This window comes from Phalacrocorax carbo (genome assembly GCF_963921805.1).
Source record: "Phalacrocorax carbo chromosome W unlocalized genomic scaffold, bPhaCar2.1 SUPER_W_unloc_2, whole genome shotgun sequence".
In the NCBI taxonomy this organism is placed as follows: Eukaryota; Metazoa; Chordata; class Aves; order Suliformes; family Phalacrocoracidae; genus Phalacrocorax; species Phalacrocorax carbo.
In genome coordinates, this window is record NW_026990253.1 from 600640 (window position 1) to 627488 (window position 26849).

The 26849-nt window shown below is 45.6% G+C and overlaps 1 protein-coding gene across 2 annotated transcripts in view; it reads left to right on the forward strand.

Annotated features, from left to right (window-relative positions):
• The window catches only part of LOC135310848 (E3 ubiquitin-protein ligase RNF38-like), a 205611-nt gene that overhangs the window by 137055 nt on the left and 41707 nt on the right, over positions 1-26849 (forward strand). For both annotated transcript variants that reach the window (XM_064439904.1, XM_064439906.1), the window contains 3 exons: positions 3944-4137; positions 13996-14209; positions 18520-18687. In XM_064439904.1, coding sequence (XP_064295974.1) covers positions 3944-4137; positions 13996-14209; positions 18520-18687 — 576 coding nt within the window. The remainder of the gene's footprint in view (positions 1-3943; positions 4138-13995; positions 14210-18519; positions 18688-26849) is intronic.

Sequence of the window (26849 nt, forward strand, 5' to 3'; positions counted from 1 at the left end):
GACAGCCAGATTTCCAAGACTTATCTGTCAAATCTGAAATTGAGGCTTGACTCTGGGAGAGAGGGTAGGGTGTAATTCTGAATATCGATAGTGTTAACAACCTGCCAGTTCTCTAGAATTCTTTTGCCCTTCAGAGCTGCCTTCCATGGGATCCCACCAGGCCAGGATCTGTACTTTGTGGCTTGGCTTCCTCATTTCCCTCAGGATCTTGAACTCTGCTATTTCATGGTCACCACAGCCAAGGCTACATGCTTGTGGACATTTTACAGATATGTTGCAGGGGTGGTCCATAGACTAGGGGAATGATATCTGTGTATTATATCAAAGGATGGGAAGGGGGGTGGTGGGTAATGAGAGCGTATTGGATAGTGTGGGACCTGAGCATGATGTAAATGGTATGGAATAAGGGGTGGAGAATGTGATGGCTTTTGGTGGGATTGATACAAAAATTCGCGGACACTATCTTTCAAAGTCCGAACCTCCCCGTAAGAGGAAGCGGAGTATCCAGAAAGTTCCCGAAATAAAACTCAATAGCAACAAAGTCACTATTAAGCAGGCATCCTTTATTACAGCGGTGGGCAGCACTGGGGATTGATCCACCATAAGTGCTCCAGTGATTCGGTAAACCTCCAAAGATTATATACTATAAAGTCATACATATTAATAAGATTCACGAGGATTCATTAACATATGTAAAAGCTCAAGCTGCATGCATAGTTGTCCTTTTAGTGGTCTTTGGGAGTCCTCCAGTGGTCTCTGATGGTCTTCCTCACCTATCCGCTGGTTGAACTTTGGGTTTCCTTTGCCCATATATAGTCATTGAATGAGCTCCTCGGTCCTTTAGCCTTGGACTGTCACAAGGGGTTGATTTAAACTAGTTCCTCGAGTGCTTATCTCGGCACTGATGTCCTGAGTCTCTGTTATCAATGAATTTAATCCTGTCTGGCACCAAGTTGCATTCTTCAAAACCCTGAAACTATCGGCACTGATGTCCTGAGTCTCTGTTATCAATGAATTTACGAGCTTATTCACTATCTTTTTAATCCTGTCTGGCACCAAGTTGCATTCTTCAAAACCGTGAAACTATCTTTGCAAGGGAGGAAACCACAAGAGAACAAGGATGCTTACAATAAGGACTAAGTCAAGGACTGTCAGGGGTTTAGTTCTTTCAGGATAGAGTTAATTTTCTTCATAGAAGCTAGTATGAGTCTATGTTTTGGATTTGTGCTGAAAATAATGTTGATAATAGAGGGATGTTTTAGTTATTGTTGAGCAGTGCTTACATGGAGTCAAGGCTTCTCACACCATCCTCCCAGCGAGTAGCCTGGGGGTGTGCAAGAAGTTGGGAGGGGACACAGCCAAGACAGCCGACCAAAGGGATATTCCATACCATATGATGTCATGCTGTGCTGGTTTTGGCTGAGAAGGGGTTAATTCTCCTCACTGTGGAGGTCGGCTACCTTTCCAGCTTCCCGCGCTCTGCCGCGTGGCGGGCGGGGCTGGGAGGGGCAGGGCCATGGTGGGGACGGCTGACCCCGACTGGCCAATGGCAGGTTCATTCCATACCATGTGACACCATGACCAATATATTGGGGGGGGGGGGCAGTTGCAGCACCAGCGCGGAGGCGGGTCGGCGGGCGGCTGCGGCGCGGGCAGTTTGTTCCGGCGGTTCGTTCCCCCTCTCCCCTCCCTTCCCCCCCCCACCTCCCCCGGGGCTTTGCGCCTCTCGTTGTTCTCCTTTACATTGCATTTCTGTTGTTGTTTCTTTTAATTTTAATTATTAAACTGTTCTTATCCCAACCCACGAGCGTTACCCTTCTGATTCTCTCCCCCATCTACCGGTGGGGAGTGAGCGAGCGACTGTGTGGGGCTAAGCTGCCACTAAACCACGACACATGCTCAGCATATAAAGCTGTGGGAAAAAGAAGGAAGCGGGGGACATTTCGAGTAATGGCGTTTGTCTTCCCAAGTAACTGTTATGCATCATGGAGCCCTGCTTTCCTGGAGATGGCTGAACACCTGCCTGCCAATGGGAAGTAGTGAATGAACTCCTTGTTTTGCTTTGCTTGCATGTGCAGCTTTTGCTTTACCTACCCATGAGTTTCCTCACTTTTACTCTTCCGATTCTCTCCCCCCATCTCACTGGGTGGGGGGAGTGAGTGAGCAGCTGTGTGTTGCTCAATCACTGAATGGGGTTAAACCTTGACACCAGTACAGGCTAGGATCTGCGTGGCTGGGGAGCACCCTTGCTGAAAGGGTCCTGGTGAGCAAGAAGCTGAATATGAGTCAGCAGCGTGCCTCTGCAGCAACAAATGAAAATCAGATCCTGTGCTGCATCTGAAGGGGCATTACTAGCAGAGATAGAGATGTGATCATCCCACTTTACTCAGTGCTTGTCAGGCCACACCTGGAGCACTGTGTCTAGTTCTGGTACTCACAATTCAAGAAAGATGTGGAGAAACTGGAGTAGGTCCAAAGGAGGGCCATGAAAATTATCAAAGGGCTAGAGAATCTGCCCTATGAGGAAAGACTGAAGGAGTTAGGACTTTTCTCCCTCGAGAAGAGAAGGCTCAGAGGGGACCTCATCACAGTGTTACAGTGCTTAAAGGGCACTACAAAGTGGACAGACGCTTTCTCTTCACAAGGAGCCACATGGAGAAGACAAGGGACAATGGGTTCAAGTTGTACTGGGAGAGGTTTCATTTCCATTTAGGAAAGAAATTTTTTTACAGTGAGAACAATCATTCACTGAAACAACCTCCCCAGGGATGTGGTAGAATCCCCCATCATGGGAGGTTTTCAAGATGTGATTGGACAGAGTGCTAGATAATCTCATCTAGGCTCCCTTTCCCATGAAAGGTTTGACCAGATGATCTTTCAAGGTCTTTTCCAACCTTGGCTGTTCTATGATTCTATGAAATGTTCTAGTGAACCAGTAGTATTCAGAAAGCGGAAATCAAACTCCCTTAAAGCTAAAAACCATAAGAGGACAAATAAAATTGGAAGAAAAAGAGTATTCAGTAGACTGAGGAAAATTGTGAGGAATGAATAAGTGTAGAGAGGCTTTAAAACATGAAAGTCTAAATATATGTGAAGCAAAAGGCTTCTAATAGGATTAGAGGGGGCAGTTCAGGAAGATGGTTATTGTAAAGAAGCTCAGTTTTCTCTGTATTGGTCATCTGCAAATGACTGCAAATATTTGGTTTCTTAAGCTCATCACATCATATCTCAACTGAAATTATTATGGTGAAGAAGAGAGGTATAGCTAACCATTTTAAGCAGGGACAAGCAGTGAAAAGGAGAGGTAACTATTTCTGTTCAGGACCATATGTAAACTTGGAGGTGAATGGCTTTCATATCACTAACGCTGACAACTCTAGGAGCTACCTAGTCCTAGTAGAACTTCAGTAAAATAAAGAAACTTAAACCAAGTTTTTCATGGTGGTTATTTTTGATCACATTGCCTTTACCTGTGAATTACTATTACTGCACTAACAAGTTAAAAGGTGAGGCACCTCTGTGCTGGGATAGCAGAGCTGATTTGTACTCCAGACACTTTGTAATGTTTTTTCAGCTATGTAAGCATGCACCTGGTAGGAGTGGGGTGCATATACTGAACTAGAGCTCTGTATGACATCTATTTACTGGCAAATATGGATCCCATTGTGTGAAATCTGTGCTTATCTTTTCCAAAAAGGTCTTTGGATCACTCATTTGTGTGTTTATATCCTAAATCTGTATTGGGGGCGGGGTAGTGCCTGTGTTGAATATTACAAAAAAATAGGACCTACCTCTTTCTCCTGAAGTAAACATTTACTCCTTTTTCTGATATAACGTCCGTGGTTGCCTTAGCATTATTATTTAAAATATCTTGATGTTGCTAAAATATGGAAAAAAAAATCACTCAGCCAAGTTTTTTTTTTTTTTGTCTACATTGGCACAGAGTGAAGATAGCTCAAGTCCCAAAAGACAACGCCTTTCTCATTCAGTCATTGACTATACAGCGGCATCACCAACTGCATCACCACCAATGCGACCGTGGGAGATGGCATCAAATAGGCAGCCTCCTTTGGCTCGGACCAACCAACATCACTTCTCCGGGGAACGCTGCAGCACACCTGCACGAAGTAGGAGGAGGTAAGTAAGCTATTTAGGTTAGGGACCAGTTTCTTATTCTCTCTATTGTCAACTCAGGGGAAGCCTATTTCAGGCAATGTGGAACAGTGTTTATTATATTAAAAAAATTCTAATGCTTCTTTTGACTTTTTTATACTAAATTATAATAAGTACAACAGAAAACTCTGTATTGAAAGTAATTTAAGTTCTTGCATTTTCAAATAATTTGTAAGAGTAGAGAGAAATTGGAAAATACAATGCTTATTAACATTTTTTGTTATGAGCTGGCTTCTTTCTCTCATTCTGTACTGGAGAAATAAGCGTTTTAAAAAATGGGAAGGAGGGAATTGTGGTGGGCTGACCTTGGCTAGCTGCCAGGTGCCCACCAAGCTGCTCTATCACTCCACCTCCTCAACAGGACAGGGGGAGAAAAAATATGACTAAAAGCTCATGGGTCGAGATGAGCGCAGGAAGATCACTCAGCAATTACAGTCACAGACAAAACAAACTTGACTTGTGGAATGAATTTAATTTTTTGCCAGTTAAACAGAGTAGGAAAATGAGAAATAAGAACAAATCTGAAAATATCCTACCCCACCTCTCTGTTCTTCCCAGGATCAACTTCATGTTGCTGAGGTGATTGGTTTGCATATGTCATGGTTTAGCCGGCAGCTCAGCCCCACACAGTCGCTCACTCACTCCCCCACCGGTAGATGGGGGAAAGAATCAGAAGGGTAACGCTCGTGGGTTGGGAGAAGAACAGTTTAATAATTAAAATTAAAAGAAACAACAACAACGCAATGTAAAGGAGAACAATGAGAGGTGCGAAACCCCGGGGGGGAGGGGGAAGGGGAATGAACCGCCAAAACAAACCACACGCGACGCAGCCGCTCACCGCCCGCCAACCCGACACCGCACCTCCCCCGAGCCGCAAACTCCCCCCCCCCCCAATATACTGGTCATGGTGTCACATGGTATGGAATGAACATGCCATTGGCCAGTCAGGGTCAGCCACCCCGGCCATGGCCCTGCCCCTCCCAGCCTCTCACCGATGGGAAGCTGGAAAGGTAGCCGACCCCCCACAGTGAAGAGAATTAACCCCTTCTCAGCAAAAACCAGCACACATAGTACAAAGATTACATTTTTGTTCTGTTTTTTTTTAGTGTGCAGCTCATAAGATTCTCTGAGGCAGAACTTGTGGAATAAGCTTCCGTAGTCATGGAAGAGAGGTGTTTTAGATGTCTGCATAAGAGTATATAGGAAAGCATAAAAATAAAGATTACCTTTATTCTTCTATTTAGTTATCCAAAGCAAAAGCTTTCAGTTCCCCTCCCTCCCTGCTCTGCAATGTCTCAGAAATGTTTCCAAGTCATCTAATAAAAGTTTAAAGCTCACTGAACTCTTTACATTGCAGAAACGCTATAGAAACATATAGAAATATGGTATATTTCTACTGAAATGGAAGTATCTGTGCATTTTCATGACTAAAATGTTAGGTGAGGTTGAAAAAACATAATTGCTTCTCTTCTGACTTCATAGATAAAATTTGTCAACCATGATAACATAGTGTTAGCACGAATAGACTTAAACATGCTGGGTTTTGTTTCTTCTTCAAATCCACAAATCTAGAAGCTTTCAGTCCAAAGCATGAACATGGTATGGGTGTTTGTACAGCTATCAGACCTAAGAAAGAAACTGGTTTGTTGACTCAAGCTTCTCTTTTCAGAATAACTGCTGCATGACCTTTATACAGTTCTGTGCAGTAGTGACTCATAAATCTAGTCCACAAGATGTTTTTATTTAGAAAGGCTATGAATTTGGCTGTTCAGAATATGACTCATTTGGCATTTTTGCTTGTCATCTGACCAGTCCGCACGCATTTCCTTTCATCCTTCCATTACCATCTCTTGCTGATGTGTGCTTGAGCTAATTTACCTTCCCAGAATAGGATCACTGGGGGAGCACAGTTTATACACATATGTACATGTTCTGCAGGAATATGATTAAGTTTTATAGCACTGATGCTAAACCTGAGCTGATAAACCCTAATGGATCAGAGATTGATTCTTTAAAATTGTTGTGAGTCATAGACTCAAAGAATGGTTTCAATTGGAAAGGACCTTTAAAGCCCCATCTAGTCCAACCCCCCTGCCATGGGCAGGGACAGCTTTCACAAGATCTACAGAGGTAATGTCCCTGTATGTAGTACCTCCAGTCTGTACTGATACTGGGGACTGCCCTGACCCAGGTCCAGGACCATGCACTTGGCCTTGTTGACCCTCATGAGTTTCATATGGGCCCACTTCTTGTCCAGGTCCCTCTGAACAGCATCCCTCAGGCATGTCAAATGCACCACTCGGCTTGGAGCAATAGAAACATTGCTAGCCTTTTGCTATCAGCATCATAGGCAACTATCAGTAGTATAAGTACAACCTTTATCCAAGAAGTAGCAGAATCGATACAACCCACTTCCATGGAAACCCTGCCCCCACATACAGTCACATGTTGCACTTGCCTCAGGAATCCCACCCCGGTTCCAGTCACACAGTCAGTTTACCCCATGTCTTTTTGCCCCTGAGGGCTGCTATTTTTTTAAAGCAACAAACCCACACATATTCTGAGAGTGCCATATGATTGGACAGCAGGGTGTGCCACCCCTTCCTGTTTGTCCAGAAATAAGCCCTCCCACTACATACAGGGACATTACCATTTTCTTTCAGCCACCATTTTATGGCCGAGAGCTGCCGTTTCTTACAATCTCAACAGTCTCTGCATGTTTACATACTGCCTTGTGATTGGCTGACTGCCATTTTTGACACCATAATGCCCTATATGTTTGGATACTGCCCTATGATCTGCTGGCAAGTCAGGTTACCCCTTCCTGTTTACCCTGGAAGGATATTAAGTCCAGGAGCCCTCATCCCACTACCCCTGTGGGGCAGCTGACATTTTGTTGCAGTTGCAATTTTGTTCATGCCATGGGGGCACCATTTTGAAAATATCATCCCCAGTGTGATCTCAGTATGCTCCCTGATTGGTTGCCTATTTCCTCTCAACCAGGAAGATCTCAAATACAAATATATATACGTTTATATGTATATATAAAAAGAGGGTGAGAAATAATTATATATGAAGGGGTGTACTAATATGTATAAAGATATGTTTATTTATACATATACTTTATACGTGTATATAAATAAATATATATATATAAGTGTATGTATATAAAAAAATACAAAACATTGATTTGGAGCCATAGAACCATAGAATAATTTTAGTTGGAAAGGACCTTCAGAGATCATTCAGTCCAACCCCCCCTGCCATGGGCAGGGACATCTTTCACTAGATCAGGTTGCTCAAAGCCCTGTCCAACCTGACCTTGAACACTGCCAATGATGGGGCATCCACAACTTCTCTGGGCAACCTGTTCCAGTGCCTCACCAACCTCATCGTAACAAAATTTCTTCCTTATGTCAAATATAAATCTACCCTCTTTCAGTTTAAAACTGTTGCCTCTCCTCCTGTCACTATAGTCCCTGGCAAAAAAAGTCTCTCTTTCTTTCTTATAAGCCCCCTTTATATACTGAAAGACAGCAATTGGGTCTTCCCCGGAGCCTTCTCTTCTCCAGGCTCAATAACTCGAACTGTATCATTCTTTCTTCATAGGAAAGGTATTCCAGCCCTCTAGTAATTTTCATGGCCCTCCTCTGGACCTGCTCCAACAGGTCCATGTCTTTGTTGTACTTGTGGCCCCAGAGCCAGATCCAGTACTCCAGGTGGGGTCTTATGATAGCAGAGTAGAGGGGGAGAATGACCCCCCCCTCAACCTGCTGGCCACAGTTCTTTTTAAGTAGTCCAGGATATGACTGGCTCTCTGGGCTACAAGCGTGCATTGCTGACTCGTTTCCAGGCCTGTCAAGGTCCCTCTGGATGGCATCCCTTCCCTCTAGCAAATCAACTGCACCACTCAGCTTGGAGTCATCTGCAGACTTGTGGAGGGTGCACGCAATCCCACTATGTCATTGATGGAGATATTAAACAGTACTGGTCCCAGTACGGACCCCTGAGGGAAACTACTCGTCACTGGTTTCCACTTGGACATTGAGCCATTGTTTATAACCCTTATGACATAGCCATTCAGCAACTTTCTTATCCATCTAACAGTCCATCTGTCAAACCCATCTCTCTCCAATTTATAGTCCAGAATGTTGTGGGGGACCATATCAAAGGCCTTAGAGAAGTCCGGGTAGATGACATCCATAGCTCTTCCTTTATCCACCAATGCGTTCACTCCATTGTAGAAGGCTACCAGATTAGTCAGGCACGACTTGCCCTTGGTGAAGCCATGTTGGCTATCTCTAATCACCTCTCTGTCTTCCACATGTATCGACATGTCTTCCAGGAGGATCTGTTCCATGATCCTACCAGGCATGGAGGTGAGGCTGACTGGCCAGTAGTTCCCAGGGTCTTCCTTATTACCCTTTGTAAAAATGGGCATGACATTTCCCTTTTTCCAGTCACTGGGGACTTTGCCTGACTGCCACAACTTTTGAAATATGGTGGAGAGAGGCTTGGCAATTTCCTCAGGACCCTGAGATGCATCTTGTCAGGTCCAATGGACTTGTGTATGTTCGAGTTCCTCAGGTGGTCTCAAACCCGATCTTCTCTTCTGAGGGGAAGGACTTCATTTCCCCAGTCCCTGCCTTGAGGTTTAGGGACTCAAGTGATGTGGGAAGAAAGATTACCATTGAAAACTGAGGCAAAAATAATGTTGGGCATCTCAGCCTTCTCCATACCGGTTGTCACTAGTTCTTCTTTCTTATTTCTCATGAGGGGACGTTTTCTTCTGTCTGTAGAAGCCCTCCTTATTCTTTGCATCTCTTGCCAAATTCAGCTCCAGCTGTGCCTTAGCTTTCCTGATCCCATCTCTACATACCCTGGCAGCATCCCTATATTCTTCCCAGGATACATGTCCTTTTTTCCACTGCCTATGCATTTCCTGCTTACACTTTAGTTTCACCAGGCGGTCCTTACTCAGTGTCGTGGTTCAGCCGGCAGCTCAGCCCCACACAGCCGCTCGCTCACCCCCCCACCAGCAGGATGGGGGAGAGAATCAGAAGGGTGAAGCTTGTGGGTTGAGATAAGAACAGTTTAATAATTAAAACCAAACAATAATAACAACAACAATAATAATGCGATGAAATGGAAAGTAATGAGAGAAGAAGCGAATCCCAAGGCAGGGTAGGGGGAACGAACAACCAAAACAAACAGCACATGATGCAGCCGCTCACCACCCGCTGACCTGACGCCACCAGTCTCCGAGCTGCAACCGCCTCCGCCGCGCACCAACTCCCCCAGTTAATATACTGGTCATGGCATCACATGGTATGGAATATCCCATTGAACAGTTTGGGCCAGCTGTCTTGGCTGTGGCCCTGCCCCTCCAAGCCTCTTGCCCATGTGGCAGAGTGGGGCTGACTGGTTCCCTCTAGTCAACCCCTTGGGTGGATCACTGTATCTTCATCCTCCTGGCCCTCGGGTTCCAGAGCCTCATACCTATTGTGTAAGGTCACTTGGGGGGGCAAAGTCAGCCAGGAGAGGATTTGCCTACTGCACCGAGCAGGGATCTGCATCCATCTTCCGTCTCTTGGGTCCCCTCCCTCTGCCTGGCGGCACGAGGGCAGGGGGGCCACTCCTTCTCTTGATGCTTCTATCTGGTGTGCTTGTCTCAGGGATGGTAGGGAGCAGCTCCACCAGTCTATCTCCTTCTCACATTCCCTGATTATCTGCAGTCTTGCAACAACAACTTTCAGCTCTGCCACCATGCTGAGCAGATCCTCCACCTGCTCACACCTCACACAGGTCCTGTCTCGGGAGCCCTCCATGACTGGAGCAAGGCTCTGGCACTCCCTGCAGCCAGAGACCTAGGTGGCTGCATGTTTTGGTGGGAGGTCTGTCTGCGTTGCCACATGCCTCCTGGCGATAGCTCTTGTCCGAGCGGAGACCATGGCTAAGTCTTTTCCAGGAGAGCGTAGACCACGAGGAGAGCTTGACAGCTGCCTGCTCCCCCTGCCTGCGCAAACTGTCGTGCAAACTGCCGCGCCATGCCCTTCCTGATGCGCCACGCTCTGCCCATCCTGTTCACAGCGCTCCCTAGGGGCCTGTTTAAATCTCCCGCCATTGCCCCAGCAATGCCCAAGCCCCGCCTGCCTCGCTCACAAGAGCAGCTGGTTGTTTTTGGCGTGAGGGCCCCACTGGGCTCTTTATCAGGTTCCCTGGCACAGGAAACCCCCTTTTCTATCCCAATCTAGCGCCCAGTCGCAGGACTTACCATTGCTGCCGCCGCGTGCCTTGCTGACTGAGGGAACACCCCCCCTTGGAAAGAAGAGGTATTGTATATGTTTAATTAGCATGAATCTAAATTCCTTTTTGAGCAAGCATTGCTTATGTAGCATTTGATGTTTTAATATTTAACATAAGCTTAAAGACAGGATACCTTGGCCGTCAGCGTAATCCATTTAATCAAGGACAAACATTTCTTTTGGAAAAAAATAAAGGAGAGTTGGCAAGAGAAAATAGCCTTGAGTTGTCCTTAGGTGACATGCGACCTTATATGGATAAAAAGGGTTAGGGTACTTCATCTGTGAAGACCACCAAAGACCCCCGAAGAGAGGAAGACATGCACAGAAGGATCTGAAGTGGAGCCAAGAGGAGTGACTTAATGCCATTACACAACCTGTGTAGATTAGAATGAATATGTATTAGATAGGCAGAATATGTATGGACTTATTGTATAAATATAATGATGTAGCCAGCTTCGGTGTGCTTGATTTGTGGAAAACCACTGAGCACCCAGGCTTACGCAACCCTGAAATAAATTAGCAATGTCTCTCCTGGGTGTGTGATTATTGTCTCATTGTACACCGGGCAATGAATCTGCTTTTTGGACAGCAATATGAATTTTATTTTTTTTAATAGGAAATAGCAGTTTTAAATCTATAATTAGAATATTCCAAGGAAAAAAGAACATCTACTGACTGCCTTAAGTATTATCTGCTCTAGGATTAGAATCACACAGATGAAGGAAAATTGTCCTAATGCAAAACACTGAACAGGTAGTTCATACTAATAATGCAGAGAGGGACAATGATACAATCTATGACTATGAGTAACCTAAGACAGACTATGATACAGTTACAATAGCATCTGAACAACTGTGGTAGTATCCTTCTTCTCCCCTCCCCACTTTCAGTAGTGAAACTGGGTGCAGCTTGAGAAATGTCAGGGTTATGTAGTAAGTTGTCAGTAGGTTTCAGGGTTGTTTGATGATAGCAAAAGGAGTGATGAAAGCTGAGAATCTTGCATTCTGTTCCAGGCTGTGTTGGAAAGGATGTGCTCTAGTGTTCACAGACCTTTCTGTTTCTTTCCTGCAGCTTGGCTCATTGAGCCTGTACCCAGGGTAGCACTAAATCCCATATAACTTGAATGATTCTACATAATTTATTTATTTGTAGAGACCGGAAGGCATGTTGTGGAATCAAGCAGGGCACTGTGGGATGGTTTCTACTTAGTTCGTTCCACTGCAAAATTTATGAGATATGCCATGTAAGTCACGTCATCCAAACTTTTTTTTTTATGGACAAGTTATTGTGTGCCTCGTGAGTACATTGTCAAATCCCAAGTCTTTAAATTGCTTACTCAAAGTAAGTAGATGTGCTAGCTTCAGTTGTTTTAAATGTTAGTTACTCACTGTAAAATAAAAATATTTCCACAGTTGCAACTCTTCAGGAGCCTCTAAAGATAATTTTGTGAAGTACACAAATAATGCAAATATGTGGAAGTCTACTGAAATGTTCATTCTTGTTTTTAGGACTTCTGAACCCTAAAACAAGAGGTTTTAGGGTTACTGAACCTTTAGTTCAACAAGGGGAAGTACTAAGTCTTGCACCTGGGGAGGAATAAACCCATGCACCAGTACATGCTGTGGGCTGAATGGCTGGAAAGCAGCTTGGCAGAAAAGGACCTGCAGGTCCTGGTGGGCACCAAGTTGAACATGAGCCAGCAATGCACCCTTGTGGTAAAAAAGACCAATGCTAACCTGGGCTGCGTTAGGAAGAGTGTTGCCAGCAGGTAGTGGTATGAACAGTAATGGAATCTGACAACGTTATCAAACAAAGCTTTATTGAGGCACTAGGAAAGATGAGCAATGACTGTGGTGAGTTAACCTTGACTGGCCACCAGGTGCCCACCAAGCCACTCTATCACTCACCTCCTCAGCAGGACAGGGACAGGAGAAAATCAGATTAAAAACTCATGAGTCAAGATAAAGGCAGTTTAATAAAGAAATGCAAAGGCCATGCATGGAAGCAAAGGCAGTAGGGCCTCAGTATGCATAGCAGTTGCTTTGGAAGACAAATGCCTTAATAGTAAATGATAGTGAATGCCCCCCCCCATCTTTTATTGCTGAGTACAACATCATATGGTATGGAATATCTCTTTGGTCAGTTTGGGTCAGCTATCCTGCCCACCCCCAGCCTATTGGCCTTTGGTGGGGCGTTGGGGTTGGAGACACAGCCTTGGTGCTGCGTGAGCACTGCTCAGCAGTAGCCAAAACACTGGTGTGTCATCAACACCTTTCTAGCTACAAATGAGGGCTGCTGTGGGGAAAGTTAACTCCATCCCAGCCAGACCCAATACAATGATGCACCCATATGGTGACTCACTGGTTCACTGATAGCAAACACATGATTATAAGTGATGCCATGGCTCTGGTAGACTGCCAGGAACATTTGGTGTCCCAGTCATCTGGACAATAGCCTTTTGAATGGGGGTGAGAGTCACGCCAGCCCTTGGCTCCACCAATGGTAGTATGATTTGAGAGATTCAAACTTTATATGGAATGTGGGCAGGACCCTGCCTACACTTCCAAGGTCAAGGGTTGAGGTGTCAGAGGGCAGGATGTCAGCAGTCTGTCTATGCCTACAATAACAGTCAACTGGCAGGGTGTCACAAGTTGATGGAGGTATCCTTCCCCTCTTCTCAGCACTGGTGAGGCCACACCTGGAGTCCTGTGCCCAGTTCTGGGCTCCCCAGTACAAGAGAGACATGGACATACTGGAGAGAGTTCAAAGAAGGGCCACAAGGATGGTTTTAAGGGAGTGGAGCATCTCTCCTATGAGGAAAGGCTGAGAGAACTGGAACTGTTTAGCCTGGAGAAAAGAAGGCTTGGGGGGCATCTTATCAGTGTATATAAATATCTGAAGGGAGGCTGAAAGGAGGATGGAGCTAGGGTCTTTTCAGTGGTGTGCCCAGTGAGAAGACAAGAGGCAATGAGCACAAAGTGAAACACAGGAGGTTCCATCTGAACAGTAGGAAACACTTTTTTATTGTGAGGGTGACTGAGCACTGGAACAGGTTGCCCAGAGAGACTGTGGAATCTCCCTGCCTGGAGATATCCAAAAGCCATCTGGACATGGTCCTGGGCAACTGGCTCTTGGTGGCCCTGCTTGAACAGGAGGGTTTGACTAGATGACCTCCAGAGGACCCTTTCAACCTCAACCATTGTGTGATTCTGTGAATCAAGTGCTCAAATGTCTTTTTAACAAGTTTTGTGAAGGTAGTATTTCTATAAAAAATGCTACTTCTGGTTTCCTCTCTTGTATTAAGCTATGCTCAAGCACTCATGCTGAAATAAGCATTTATGCTAGGGTTTTCAGAAATTTTCTCAGTGAGAGACTGCATGACAAGCTAACATATCTGGCCTAGCAAAAATTTCCAGTGTAAAAATATCCTTACTATTGAGTTCTTTGTGCTTCTAGTTATAAGTGCCACAAACATTTCTTAATGTGATCTTTCATCTTTTTCTTTATGTGTTTTTAGTCCTCCTGTTCGCCGTCAGAGAGCAAGATGGGATCGTCTATCTCGACACAATTCTGTTAACCAAGATGAAAACTATCACCATCTCTCCTATGGACAGCAGCAAGCAATAGAAGACCCCCAAGCCTTTAACCCTCCAAATATATCCCATCGTATGTTGCACCCAGCTGCTCACCCGCCACAGCAGAACACAGTGATGGTTGACATTCATGATCAGGTGTGTTGAGAATGTGGATGCAAATGTCTTAAACTCTGTGTATTCCTCTCCAAAGAGAGCAAATGAGTGAACGCTCCTTGACAAATTAGTTGGCAACAGAGGTCACATAACACTAACTCTTATTAGTCCTCTTGTAGAGCATTTTTTTCATTTTTTTTCTTCTGAGTAGTATCAGTGTATAGAGAGCTACAGCATTCAGAAAAAAAATAGAAACATTCATTACTTCAGAAAAAAAAAATCTAGACTCTAATAGAGAAGACTGAAAGTCAACAGTCTGTCAGTGTGTATTGGCACAGTTCTGACGATCTCTGCATCCCACCTTTGAAATGTGACTCTTCTGCTGCTAAAGTTAATTTAGTTTAAGATATGATATGGCAATAATGTATTTTACTTCATTGCATGAAGTACCTCTCCTTAGCTTAAAGTGCTTTACATAGTTTAGATATGTATGTTAACAATAGAATTCACAACGCATGTAATTGTCCACATAACAGCAAAACTCATGATGTCATCTCATCACTAAATTATTCATTTTAGCCTCAACGAGCCCCTTAAATGGCATGAGAAAATTAGATTTGCAGTTAGTCCAGAAAAATAAGTTAGGTCTTCCCTGACACAGGAAGAGGAGTAGGATTCCATAATAGAGACTCTAAAGGAAATTGTCCTCTTGATATAGCCTTTTCTTGTTCAAATCAGTAGACTGCAGTGGAAGTGTGTTCATTGCTATGCAGTTACATTCATTAACTCGTGACACAGCTGGTCATTCTAGTGCGGTGTGCAGAGGCATTTCCTGAACCAGGGAAACCTCAGGGGGAGCTGAGGGACCTGACAGGAGCCTGTAGATCATGTGACAGTGGCTGACAGGATGGCTGGGAAGAAGACCGGCCTGGCTGAACAGAGAGCTTTGGCTGGAACTCAGGAAAAAAAGAGAGTTTATGACCTTTGGAAAAAGGGGCAGGCAACTCAGGAGGACTAAAAGGATGCTATGAGGTTATGCAGGGAGAAAATTAGAAGGGCCAAAGCCTAACTAGAATTAAATCTGACTACTGCTATAAAAGACAATGAAAGTGTTTCTATAAAACCATTCACAACAAAAGTAGGGCTAAGGGGAATCTCCATCCTTTATTGGACGTGGGGGGGAACGTAGTGACAAAGGATGAGGAAAAGGCTGAGGTAGTTAATGCCTTCTTTGCCTCAGTCTTTAATAGTAAGACCAGTTGTTCTCTGGGTACCCAGCCCCCTGAGCTGGAAGACAAGGACGGGGAGCAGAATGGAGCCCCCATAATCCAAGGGGAAATGGTTAGCGACCAGCTACACCACTTAGACACACACAAGTCTATTGGGCCAGATGGGATCCACCCAAGGGTACTGAGGGAGCTGGCGGAAGTGCTCACCAAGCCACTTCCAATCATTTATCAGCAGTCCTGGCTAACTGGGGAGGTCCCAGTTGACTGGAGGTTAGCAAATGTGACGCCCATCTACAAGAAGAGCTGGAAGGAGGATCTGGGGAACTACAGGCCTGTCAGTCTGACCTCGGTGCCAGGGAAGGTTATGGAGGAGATCATCCTGATTGCGCTCACCAGGCAAGTGCAGGACAACCAGTTGATCAGGCCCAGCCAGCAGGGGTTTATGAAAGGCAGGTCCTGCTTAACTAACCTGATCTCCTTCTATGACCAGGTGACCCACCTAGTGGATGAGGGAAAGGCTGTGGATATTACCTACCCGGACTTTAGCAAAGCCTTTGACACTGTCTCCCACAGCATCCTCCTAGAGAAGCTGGCGGCTCATGGCTTGGATGGGTGTACTCTTCTCTGGGTAAAAACTGGCTGGATGGCCAGCCCAAAGAGTTGTGAATGGAGTTAAATCCAGTTGGCGGACAGTCACAAGTGGTGTTTCCCAGGGCTCAGTACTGTTCAATATCTTTATCAATGATCTGGATGAGGGGATCAAGTGCACCCTCAGTAAGTTTGCAGACAACACCAAGTTGGGCAGGAGTATTGATCTGCTTAAGGGAAGAAAGGCTCTGCAGAGGGATCTAGACAGGCTGGATCGATGGGCCAAGGCTGATTCTATGAGGTTCAACAAGGCCAAGTACCAGGTCCTGCACTTGGGTCACAACCACCCCATGCAACGCTACAGGCTTGGGGAAGAGTGACTGGGAAGCTGCCCAGCGGAGAAGGACCTGGGGGTGCTGGCTGACAGCCAACTGAATATGAGCCAGCAGTGTGCCCAGGTGGCCAAGAAGGCCAACAGTATACTGGCTTGTATCAGGAATAGTGTGGCCAGCAGGTGTAGTAAATTTATCCTGCCCCTGTACTTGGTGCTGGTGAGGCCGTACCTTGAATATTGTGTTCAGGTTTGGGACCCTCAGTACAAGAAGGACATTGAGGTGCTGGAGCTTGTCCAGAGAAGGGCAAAAAACCTGGTGAAGGGTCTGGAGAGCAGGCCTTATGAGGAGAGGTTGAGGGAACTGGGGTTGTTTAGTCTGGAGAAGAGGAGGCTGAGGGGAGACCTTATCGCTCGCTCCAACTACCTGAAAGGTGGTTGTAGTGAGGTGGGTGTTGGTCTCTTCTCCCAAGTAACTAGTGATAGGACGAGAGGAAATGGCTTCAAGCTGCATCAGGGGAGGTTTAGATTGGATATTAGGAAAAATTTCTTTACTGAAAGAGCGGTCCGGCATTGGAACAGGCTGCCCAGAGAGGTGGTACAATCATCACCCCTGAAGGTGTTCAGAAAACATGTAGACATGGCACTTCAGAGCATGGTTTAGGAAACATGGTATTATTGATTTGACAATTGGACTTGATGATCCTAGAGTTCTTTTCCAACCTCAATGATTCTATGATTCTATGATCTATGATCTATGATATGATTTCTATGAAAATAAAAATACAATTTGTGTTTTTCCTTGGGTCACCAGACTTACAGTGTCGTCTTGAGAAATGATCTATGATGCTGTTACTACCTTCCAAGCACCATCCACAACCAGGTGTCAGTGTTTTCTGAGTTACTATGTATTTTCCATGGTGGTGCTTTGCACAGACTACTCTAGAGAGGGAACTGCTTTCTCTTGTTTTGATTTTTTAAAATTTCTTTCTGCACTGAGAGCAGTAGTAACCTCTCCTGAGTCACATCTGGCACTGCCCTCAGATATCCAACAGTTATGGCATTAAAAACTCTCTGATAGTTCACATAGAAAATATTTGCATTGGCACCTGAACTGGAACTAGGTCAAAGTCACTGTTTCTGCTGAGTGGCTTTTTTCCCAAATATGTGCATTTTTGAGATTTGAAGTTTTATTCAGTCATCTGTGTGATGTTCCTGTTTTGGCCTCTGCACCTCATCGCCAGTTCAATAAGTTAGCTCTCTTCAATTTACTTATTCTCACCTTTGTAATGAGCTGTTCTTGCCTGTTCATTTTCCAAGGGTGGATTCCATTTTAGCAGGTGTGAAGGAAGGTTCTTCAAAATAATTGCTTTCTGTCTATTCACATTCCCTACCTACCATTTTTTTGCAGTTTTTGCTAGATTCCCACTGTAATACAAGGAATTGAGCAGTGTCTGGGTCCAGAGTACCTTCTGCCCTTGGATTGATGACCGAGTTCTAAGTGAATATTGCTAACTAAAAAAAACTCTAAGCCATCATGTTCTCTACTATGTTTGTAGATATTTAGTGGATGTTGTCTCAGATGCATGTTTATGAATATGTAACCTTGTCTTTTTCTCTTTTTAAGCTTTTAAATTAATCTTTGTTTTCAGCTACTGTTGTTAGTCATGTTAAGACACATACCTGGAGTGTTGCACTGAGTAGGCATTCAGAGATTGGCTTCTTTACAGGAAAGAAAATCTGTCAAGTTCTTTTTCTTCAAAGATATAACTCTCTGGGTTAACATTTAATCACTCTGCAAGGACAAGTTGAAGAGATTCTTTAGCTACTTGTAGGGTCCCCCCACTTTTTCTGACTGTTTTTTACATGGGAGTTACTGCTGCCTATTTTCTCTAAGACCTAACCTTAGTGTGTGGGAGGGGCAGCTTTGCTGAATTTGAGATGTTTCTGAGTGACTCTAATGGTATCTTGGAGGACTTAACATCTTCAGAGCTCCCTCCTGGCCTTGTCCTGAAGAGCGATACTCCAATGAGGAGATTTTTTTTTTTAAAGGACAGGAGTTACATGTATTTGCCTTCTTTAAAATCTTCAGAGTAAGAAATACTTTTTTGTTATGTCAGGTGAAAGCTTGTTTTCTATGCCATGCCATAACTGTTCAAAGCCCTTGTAACAGCTTACTTCATATACTTGTGGTTTTGCTGCAGATCCATCAGGGCGCAGTCCCCGTCTCATACACAGTAACAACGGTGGCACCACATGGAATTCCGCTTTGTACAGCCCAGCACATACCACCCTGCAGCACACAGCAGGTCCCAGGTTGTTCTGTCGTATTCAGTGGACAGCACCTTCCTATCTGTAGTGTGCCTCCTCCAGTAAGTATGGTTCTCTAGTTTTATTGATTCTGGACTTAGACTTAGGAGGTGGAAAGCCAGGAGTTTCACTGACCATACAGCTTTCCCTGATGTAAAATAAAACCTAGTATTTCCTGGGATAAATTGTAATGGTATATATAGGTGCTGGTTTTGGCTGGGATAGACTTCATTTTCTTCACTGTAGCGGGCATAGTGCTAATGGCACATTGATGTTTTAGTTGTTAAGTAGTGGCTAAGTGTTGCTAAGTAGTGCCCTTATACTAGTTAGGGACTTTTCCAGCTTCCCATGCTCTGCCAGGTGCACAAGAAGCCAGGAGGGGAGGGGCCACAGCCAAGTCAGCTGACCCAAAACTGACCAATGGGATATTCCATACCATATGACGCCATGACCAGTATATTAAGTGGGGAGTTGGCTGTGGGGGGAGCAGTTGTGGCTTGGGGACTGGTGGCGGGTGGTGAGCGGTGGCATCACTTGTTGTTTCTTTTGGTTGTTTACTCCCCCTCCCCCCGCCATTTCGCCTCTCTCTCTTTCTTGCTATTTTCTTTTTCATTATATTATTGTTGTTATTATTATGGCTATAGTCTAATTATTAAGATGCTCTTATCTGAAACAATGAGTTTTCTTACTTTTACCCTTGTGATTCTCTCCCCCATCCCGCCCGTGGGGGAGTGAGCAAGTGGCTGTGTGGGGCTTAGTTGCCAGGTGCAGCTAAAGCAGAACAGTCTCTTTTGGCGCCCAAGGTGGGGCATGAAGAGTTTGAGATAATACCAGTTGCTGGTAACAGCATTGACTCATCTGTTCTCAATATTAGTTGAGAATATTATCTGATATACAACATGCTCTCATTTTTGCAGTACATGTTAAAGATTGGTGTTGGTTTGTGTAGTCTGCTGTGCCCTGCAGTGATCAGCGATGTTTCGCCTAGGAGATTTGTTATTCAAACACTGGTCTTCAGCTTTATCTGGTATTTGGGTTTTGTATTGGAGACGTTACTGTACTTCGGGTACCACCTCCTGGAGACAATTAGCAATTATACCTCCTCTTCTGAAAGATTTTATATGCAAGAAATACAGAATGGCATCTTTGCTACCTTCTTCTATGATGTCGCCTCCTTCATTACAAAAACTTTTTTGTATCTTGAACATCCTTGGGTAGTTAAAATATACTTATTGGTAGTTCTTGGGCATATTGTTTCAGTTTTGTCTGAGGTTAGAAAGCAACTTAAGACTATCATCCAGAGATCTGCCCCAAGGCTCAATATTTATGAGTGGTAGGGTATGTGGGATAGTATGGGCAAATACCTAGGACAGTGGGCACCCCCAGTGTTTTGGAACTTTACCCCAAACAAGTGCAGAATCCTGAAAAACTAGTAGAATATTTGGAGAAAGTATGTTGTTACGCTGGGAACTCCAGAGAGACACAGATAACTGCAACATGCTGGGGTCTGGCCCATGCATACTGAGCCCTGCTCAACAGTATTCAGTACCCGCAAGGGGAAGAGAAGGCCTCTGGATCTGAAGACAAAGCGACAGGCACTGCAGCTACTCCAACCCCGGTGACAAGCACTGCAGCCACTCAAACCCCCGCAACAGGCACTGCAGCTGAAGCAGAGAATCAACCCATGTTGGTATCAGTCACCCCCATACACAAGAAGAAATCTTGGAAGTGAAATTCAACTTCTTTAGAAAGAGATTATGAAAAAGCAGAGTCATCACGAGAAGTAGAGGAAGAAGTCATAAATCAAATGGAAACCACCTGATCCCCGTCCTTGAGTGAGTTGCAAGATATGTGAAAAGATTTCGACTGTTGTCTAGGTGAGCACATTATCACCTGGCTGCTCCAATTCTGGGATAATGGGGCCAGTAGCCCTTGGGCCAGTCCGGGTAGGACAAGATGTAAATAATGTGCTCTGAACAGCAGCCACGGAGAATGGCCCTACCTGGAGCCTCTGGCAAAAAGCACCAGGGGGGACTTGATGCTAACTCCTAGGGTTTTGGAGTCGGGGGTACAGCGGGGCCAAAGCCCGCTATACTCCAACTGAAAAAGAGATATTGGCAGCATATGAAGGGGTTCAAGCTGCTTCAGAAGTGGTTGGTACTGAAGCACAGCTGCTCCTGGCATTCCAACTGCCAGTGCTGGGCTGGATGTTCAAAGGAAACGTCCCCTCTACACACCATGCAGCTGATGCTATGTGGAGTAAATGGGTTGCACTGATCACCCAGCAGGCTCGAGTAGGAAACCCCAGTCGCCCAGGAATCTTGGAAGTGATTATGGACTGGCCAGAAGGCAAAGATTTTGGATTATCACCAGAGGAGGAGGTGACATATGCTGAAGAATCCCCACTGTATAACAAACTGCCAGAAAATGTGAAACAATATGCCCTGTTCACCGATGGGTCCTGTCGCCTTGTGGGACAGCACCGGAGATGGAAGGCTGCTGTATGGAATCCTATACGACAAGTCGCAGAAACTGCTGAAGGAGAAGGTGAATTGAGCTATTTCGCACAGAGGAAAGTCATCCAGCTGGCTTTGAATATTGCTGAATGTGAAAAGTGGCCAGTGCTCTATCTCTGTACTGACTCATGAATGGTGGCAAATACAGTGTGAGGCTGGTTACAGCAGTGGAAGCAAAGCAACTGGCAGCGCAGAGGCAAACCCATCAGGGCTGCCACTTTCTGGCAAGATATTGCTGCCCGGGTAGAGAACCTGGTTGTGAAAGTACGTCATGTGGATGCTCACGTCCCCAAGAGTCGGGCCACTGAAGAACATTGGAACAACCAGCAGGTGGATCAGGCTGCTAAGATTGAAGTGGCTGAGGTGGATCTGGACTGGCAGCATAAGGCTGAAGTATTTCTAGCTCGGTGGGCCCATGACACTTCAGGCCATCAAGGAAGAGATCATAGAATAATAGAATCATAAAATGCTTTAGGTTGGAAGGGACCTTTAGATGTCATCTAGTTCAACCCCCCTGGAGTGAGCAAGGACATCTTCAGGTAGGTCAGGTTGCGCAGAGCCACAGCCAACCTGACCTTGAATGTTTGCAGGGATGGGGCATCTACCACCTCTCTGGGCAACCTGTTCCAGTGTTTCACCATCCCTCATTGTAAAAAATTTCTTCATTAAATCCAGTCTAAATCTAGCCTCCTTTAGTTTAAAACAATTACCCCTTTTTCTGTCACAACAGGCCTTGCGAAAGAGGTTGCTCCCATCTTTCCTATAGTCCCTTTTTAAGTGCTGAATGGATGCAAGAAGGTGTCTCCACAGACTTCTCTTCTCCAGGCTGAACAACCCCAACTCACTCAGCCTGTCTTCATAGAAGAGGTGCTCCAGCCGTCCGATCATTTCTGTGGCCCTCCTCTAGACCCACTCCAACAGGTCCATGTCCTTCCTGTGTTGAGGGCTCCAGAGCTGGATGCAGTACTCCAGGTGGGGTCTCACCAGAGCAGAGTAGAGGGGCAGAATTACTTCCCTCAAACTTCTGGCCACGCTTCTTTTGATGCAGCCCAGGATACAGTTTGCCGTCTGGGCTGCGAGCGCACATTGTTGGCTATGTCCAGCTTTTCATCCACCAGTACCCCCAAGTCCTTCTCTTCAGGGCTTCTCTCAATCCCTTCATCCCCCAGCCTGTATTGATATCAGGGGTTGCCCCGACCCAGGTGCAGGACCTTGCACTTGGCCTTTTTGAACCTCATGAGGTTTTCACAGGCCCACCTCTCCAGATTGTCCAGGTCTTTTTGGATGACATCCCGCTCTTCTGGCGTACCAACTGCAACACTCAGCTTGGTGTCATCTGCAAACTTGCTGAGGGTGCACTCAATCCCACTGTTTATGTCATTGATGAAGATATTAAATAGTACTGGTCCCAGTACGGACACCTGAGGGACACCACTCATCACTGGTCTCCATCTGGACATCGAGCCATTGACCACTACCCTCTGGATGCGACCATCCAGCCAGTTCCTTATCCACCAAACAGTCCACCCATCAAATCCGTACCTCCCCAGTTTAGAGAAGGATGTTGTGGGGGGACCATGTCAAAGGCCTTACAGAAGTCCAGATAGATGACATCCGTAGCCCTTCCCTTGTCCACTGATGTAGTCACTCCATCATAGAAGGCCACGAGGTTGGTCAGGCAGGACTTGCCCTTGGTGAAGCCATGCTGGCTGCCTCAGATCACTTCCCTGTCTTCCATGTGCCTTAGCATAGCTTCTAGGAGGATCTGTTCCATGATCTTCCCAGGCACAGAGGTGAGGCTGACAGGTCGGTAGTTCCCACGGTCCTCCTTTCTACCCTTTTTAAAGATGGTCACAATGTTTCCCTTTTTCCAGTCCCCAGGGACTTCACCTGACTGCCATGACTTTTCAAATATCACGGAGGGTGGTTTAGCAACTACATCAGCCGGTTCCCTCAGGACTCTGGGATGCATTTCATCAGGTCCCATAGACTTGTGTATATCCAGGTTCCTCAGGTGGTCATGAACCTGATCTTCCCTTGCAGTGGGAGGGGCTTTATCGCCCTGGTCTCCATTCTGCAGTCTATCGGCTTGGGAGGGGTGAGGAGAGAGGTTACCAGTGAACACTGAGGCAAAAAATTTATTGGGTACCTCAGCCTTCTCCTTCCTCATCTGTTGATACTAGGCCACCATTCCTGTTCATCAGTGGGGGTACACTTTCTTTGACTTTCCTTTTCTGGTTGACGTACCTGTAGAAGCCTTTCTTGTTATTCTTTGTATCCCTTGCCACATTCAGCTCCAGCTGCGCCTTGGCCCTCCTGACCCCATCCCTACACAACCGGACAGCATCCCTATACTCTTTCCAGGATACCTGTCCCTACTTCCACTGCCTGTGCAGTTCCCTCTTGCTCTTTAGTTTGACCAGCATGTCTCGATTCAGCCATGCTGGTCTCTTCCCTTCCTTGCCTGATTTCTTACACCTGGGAACGGAGAGCTCTTGCACTCTATGGAACACGCCCTTAAACATCTGCCCGAGGACCGTTTCCCAGGGGGTCCTTCTGGCTAACTCCTTGAAGAGCTGGAAGTCTGGTTTCCTAAAATTTAGGGTCCTGACTATACTCCTAGCTTTTCCTATATCCTTCAGGAGTCTGAACTCCGCCAATGCGTGATCACTGCAGCCCAGGCTGCCTCCAGTTTTGACGTCACCGATGAGCTCACTTGCATTGGTGACCATCAGGTCTAGTATTGCATCCCCTTGGGTATGACATCAAGAAGTTATCCTCAATGCATTCTAGAAATCTCCTGGATTGCCTACAGCTCGCCATGCTACTTTTCCAGCAGATGTTGGGGTGGTTGAAGTCCCCCAGTAGGACCAGAGCCTGCAAGTGCGAAGCCTACTGGAGTTGGAGGAAGAAGACTTGATCAGTAGGCTCACCTTGGTCAGGCGGCCTGTGGTAGACACCAACCACAAGGTTCCCTTTGTTGCCTCTGTCTCTGATTCTTACCTGTAAGCATTCAACTTGCTCGTGGTTATTCTTCAGGGAGAAGCTCTTCACACTGTATCCATTTCTTGATGTAGAGAGCAATGCCTCCACCACTCCTTCCTCACCTGTCCCTTCTGAACAGCCTGTAGCCGTTGATAGCCACATTCCAGTCATGGGTTTCATCCCACCAAGTTTCAGTAATGGCAAGTAGGTCATAGCTTTCTAGCAGCACGGTAGTTTCCAACTCCTCCTGTTTGTTTCCCATGCTGCGTGCATTGGTGTAGAGGCATTTCATCCAGGCATTTCTCCTTTTTAGTGGAGCACCCCTTGATACCTTGAGGTGTTTCACAGGAGTTGCCTTGTTGGCTCCTACTACCTCAGGAACCCCCAGCTCCTCTCAGCAAGAATTCAACTGTGCTGGGCAACAGGTTGAGGGCTCATACTACCAGCCCGTCCCTCTATGATGATTGTGTATCATCCCACAGCTTGTCACAGGCAAGCCTGATATGTTCCCACTCCCCCTTCACATCTAGTTTAAAGCCCTGTCAATGAGCCCTGCAAGCTCCTGAGCAAAGACCCTCTTTCCCCTTTGAAAAAGTTGTCTCCTATTTGATGCCAGCAGTCCTGGTGCCATGTAGGCCATGCCATTGTCAAAAAACTGAAAGTTGTGTCGGTGACATGCAACATACAGATGGGCTCACGATCAAGGGGTGGACTTGACCATGGGCACTATTGCACAGGTTATCCATGAATGTGAAACATGCGCTGCAGTCAAGCAAGCCAAGTGGGTAAAGCCTCTGTGGTATGGAGGACGATGGCTGAAATATAAATATGGGGAGGCCTGGGAGACTGATTATATCATGCGCCCACAAACCCACCAAGGCAAGCACCATGTGCTTACCATGGTGTAAGCAACCACTGGATGGCTGGAAATATATGCCGTGCCCTATGCCACCGCCTGGAACACTATCCTGGGTCTTGAAAAACAAGTCCTGTGGTGACATGGCACCCCAGAGAGAATTGACTCAGACAATGGGTCTCATTTCCAAAACAACCTCATAGACACCTGGGCCAAAGAGCACAGCATTGACTGCGTGTATCACATTCCCTATCATGCACCAGCCTCCGGGAAAATTGAAAGATACAATGGACTGTTAAAGACTACACTGAGAGCAATGGGTGGTGGAACATTTAAACACTGGGATGCACATTCAGCAAAAGCCACCTGGTTAGTCAACACGAGGGGATCTGCCAATAGAGATGGCCCTGCCCAATCAGAACTCTTATATACTGTAGAAGGGGATAGAGTCCCTGTAGTGCACGTAAAAACTATGCTGGGGAAAACAGTCTGGATTATTCCTGCCTCAGGCAAAGGCAAACCCATTTGTGGAGTTGTGTTTCCTCGAGGACCTGGGTGCACTTGGTGGGTGATGCAGGAGGATGGAGAAATCTGATTGTGTACCTCAAGGGGATTTGATTTTGTGTGAAAACAGCCAATGAACTTAATGGGATGATGCTAACTGCTTAATTGCTATATAACGTTGCATGTCATCACTCCTATGGTTGCTATATTCCATATCAGTGATATCACAGTACAAATCTCCCAGTCCATGGAAAATGAACTTTGATGAAACCAAGCAAAATGCAGCACTGACTTCAGTATGCAACTATGCACCACCATGCAGACCATCTTTCCTGCCCTGAAAGACTGTTATGATAAATAAAGCCCAAAGTCATGGACTGAATGAACTCAGTGGACATTTTTGTGGACATCTGTGGATATTTTATGGGCATTTTACGGGGTGGTCCATAGACTAAGGGAATGTTATCTGTGTATTATGTCAAACGATGGGAAGGGTGGAATGGTTTTTGGTGAGGTTGTATTGGATAGTATGGGATTTGAGCGTGACTTAAATGGTATGTAATAAGGGGTGGCGAATGTGCTGGTTTTGGCTGGGATAGTTTAATTTTCTTTCTAGTAGCTGGTATAGTGTTGATGGCACACTGATGTTTTATTTGTTGTTAAGGAGTGGCTAAGTGTCGCTACGTAGTGCCTATACTAGTCAGGGACTTTTCCATCTTCCCATGCTCTGCCAGGTGCACAAGAAGCTGGGAGGGGAGGGGCCACAGCCAAGTCAGGTGACCCAAACTGACCAATGGGCTATTCCCTATCATATGGTGTCATGACCAGTACATTAACTGGGAGAGTTGGCCATAGTTGGGGAGCGATCACGGCTCAGGGACTGCTGGCATCGGGTTGACAGGTGGTGAGCAGTTGCATCACTTGTTGTTTGTTCTTCCCCCCATTTTGCCTCTCTCTCTTTCTCATTATCTTCCTTTTCATTATATTATTGTTGTTGTTATTATTATTGTTTTAGTTCAATTATTAAACTGTTTTTATCTCAACCCACGAGTTTTCTTACTTTGGCCCTTCTAATTCTCTCCCCCATCCCATTGGGGTGGGGGGAGTGAGTGAGCGGCTATTTGGTGCTTAGTTATTGACTGGGGTTAAACCATGACAATATAATATGGTATAAATAATAGTGCAAGATTTAGAGCTAGTAAATGTACTGTGCTTCCCTCCTCCCATCATAGAATTATACCATATTCTTATGTATCTTTGACTCGAAATGGATGTTGGTTTACTATCTGATCTCTTACCCTATCCATTAGCAGCTATTCTATATACATTCAGGTGCTTACAGGAAAAGAATTTCAAAGTTCAT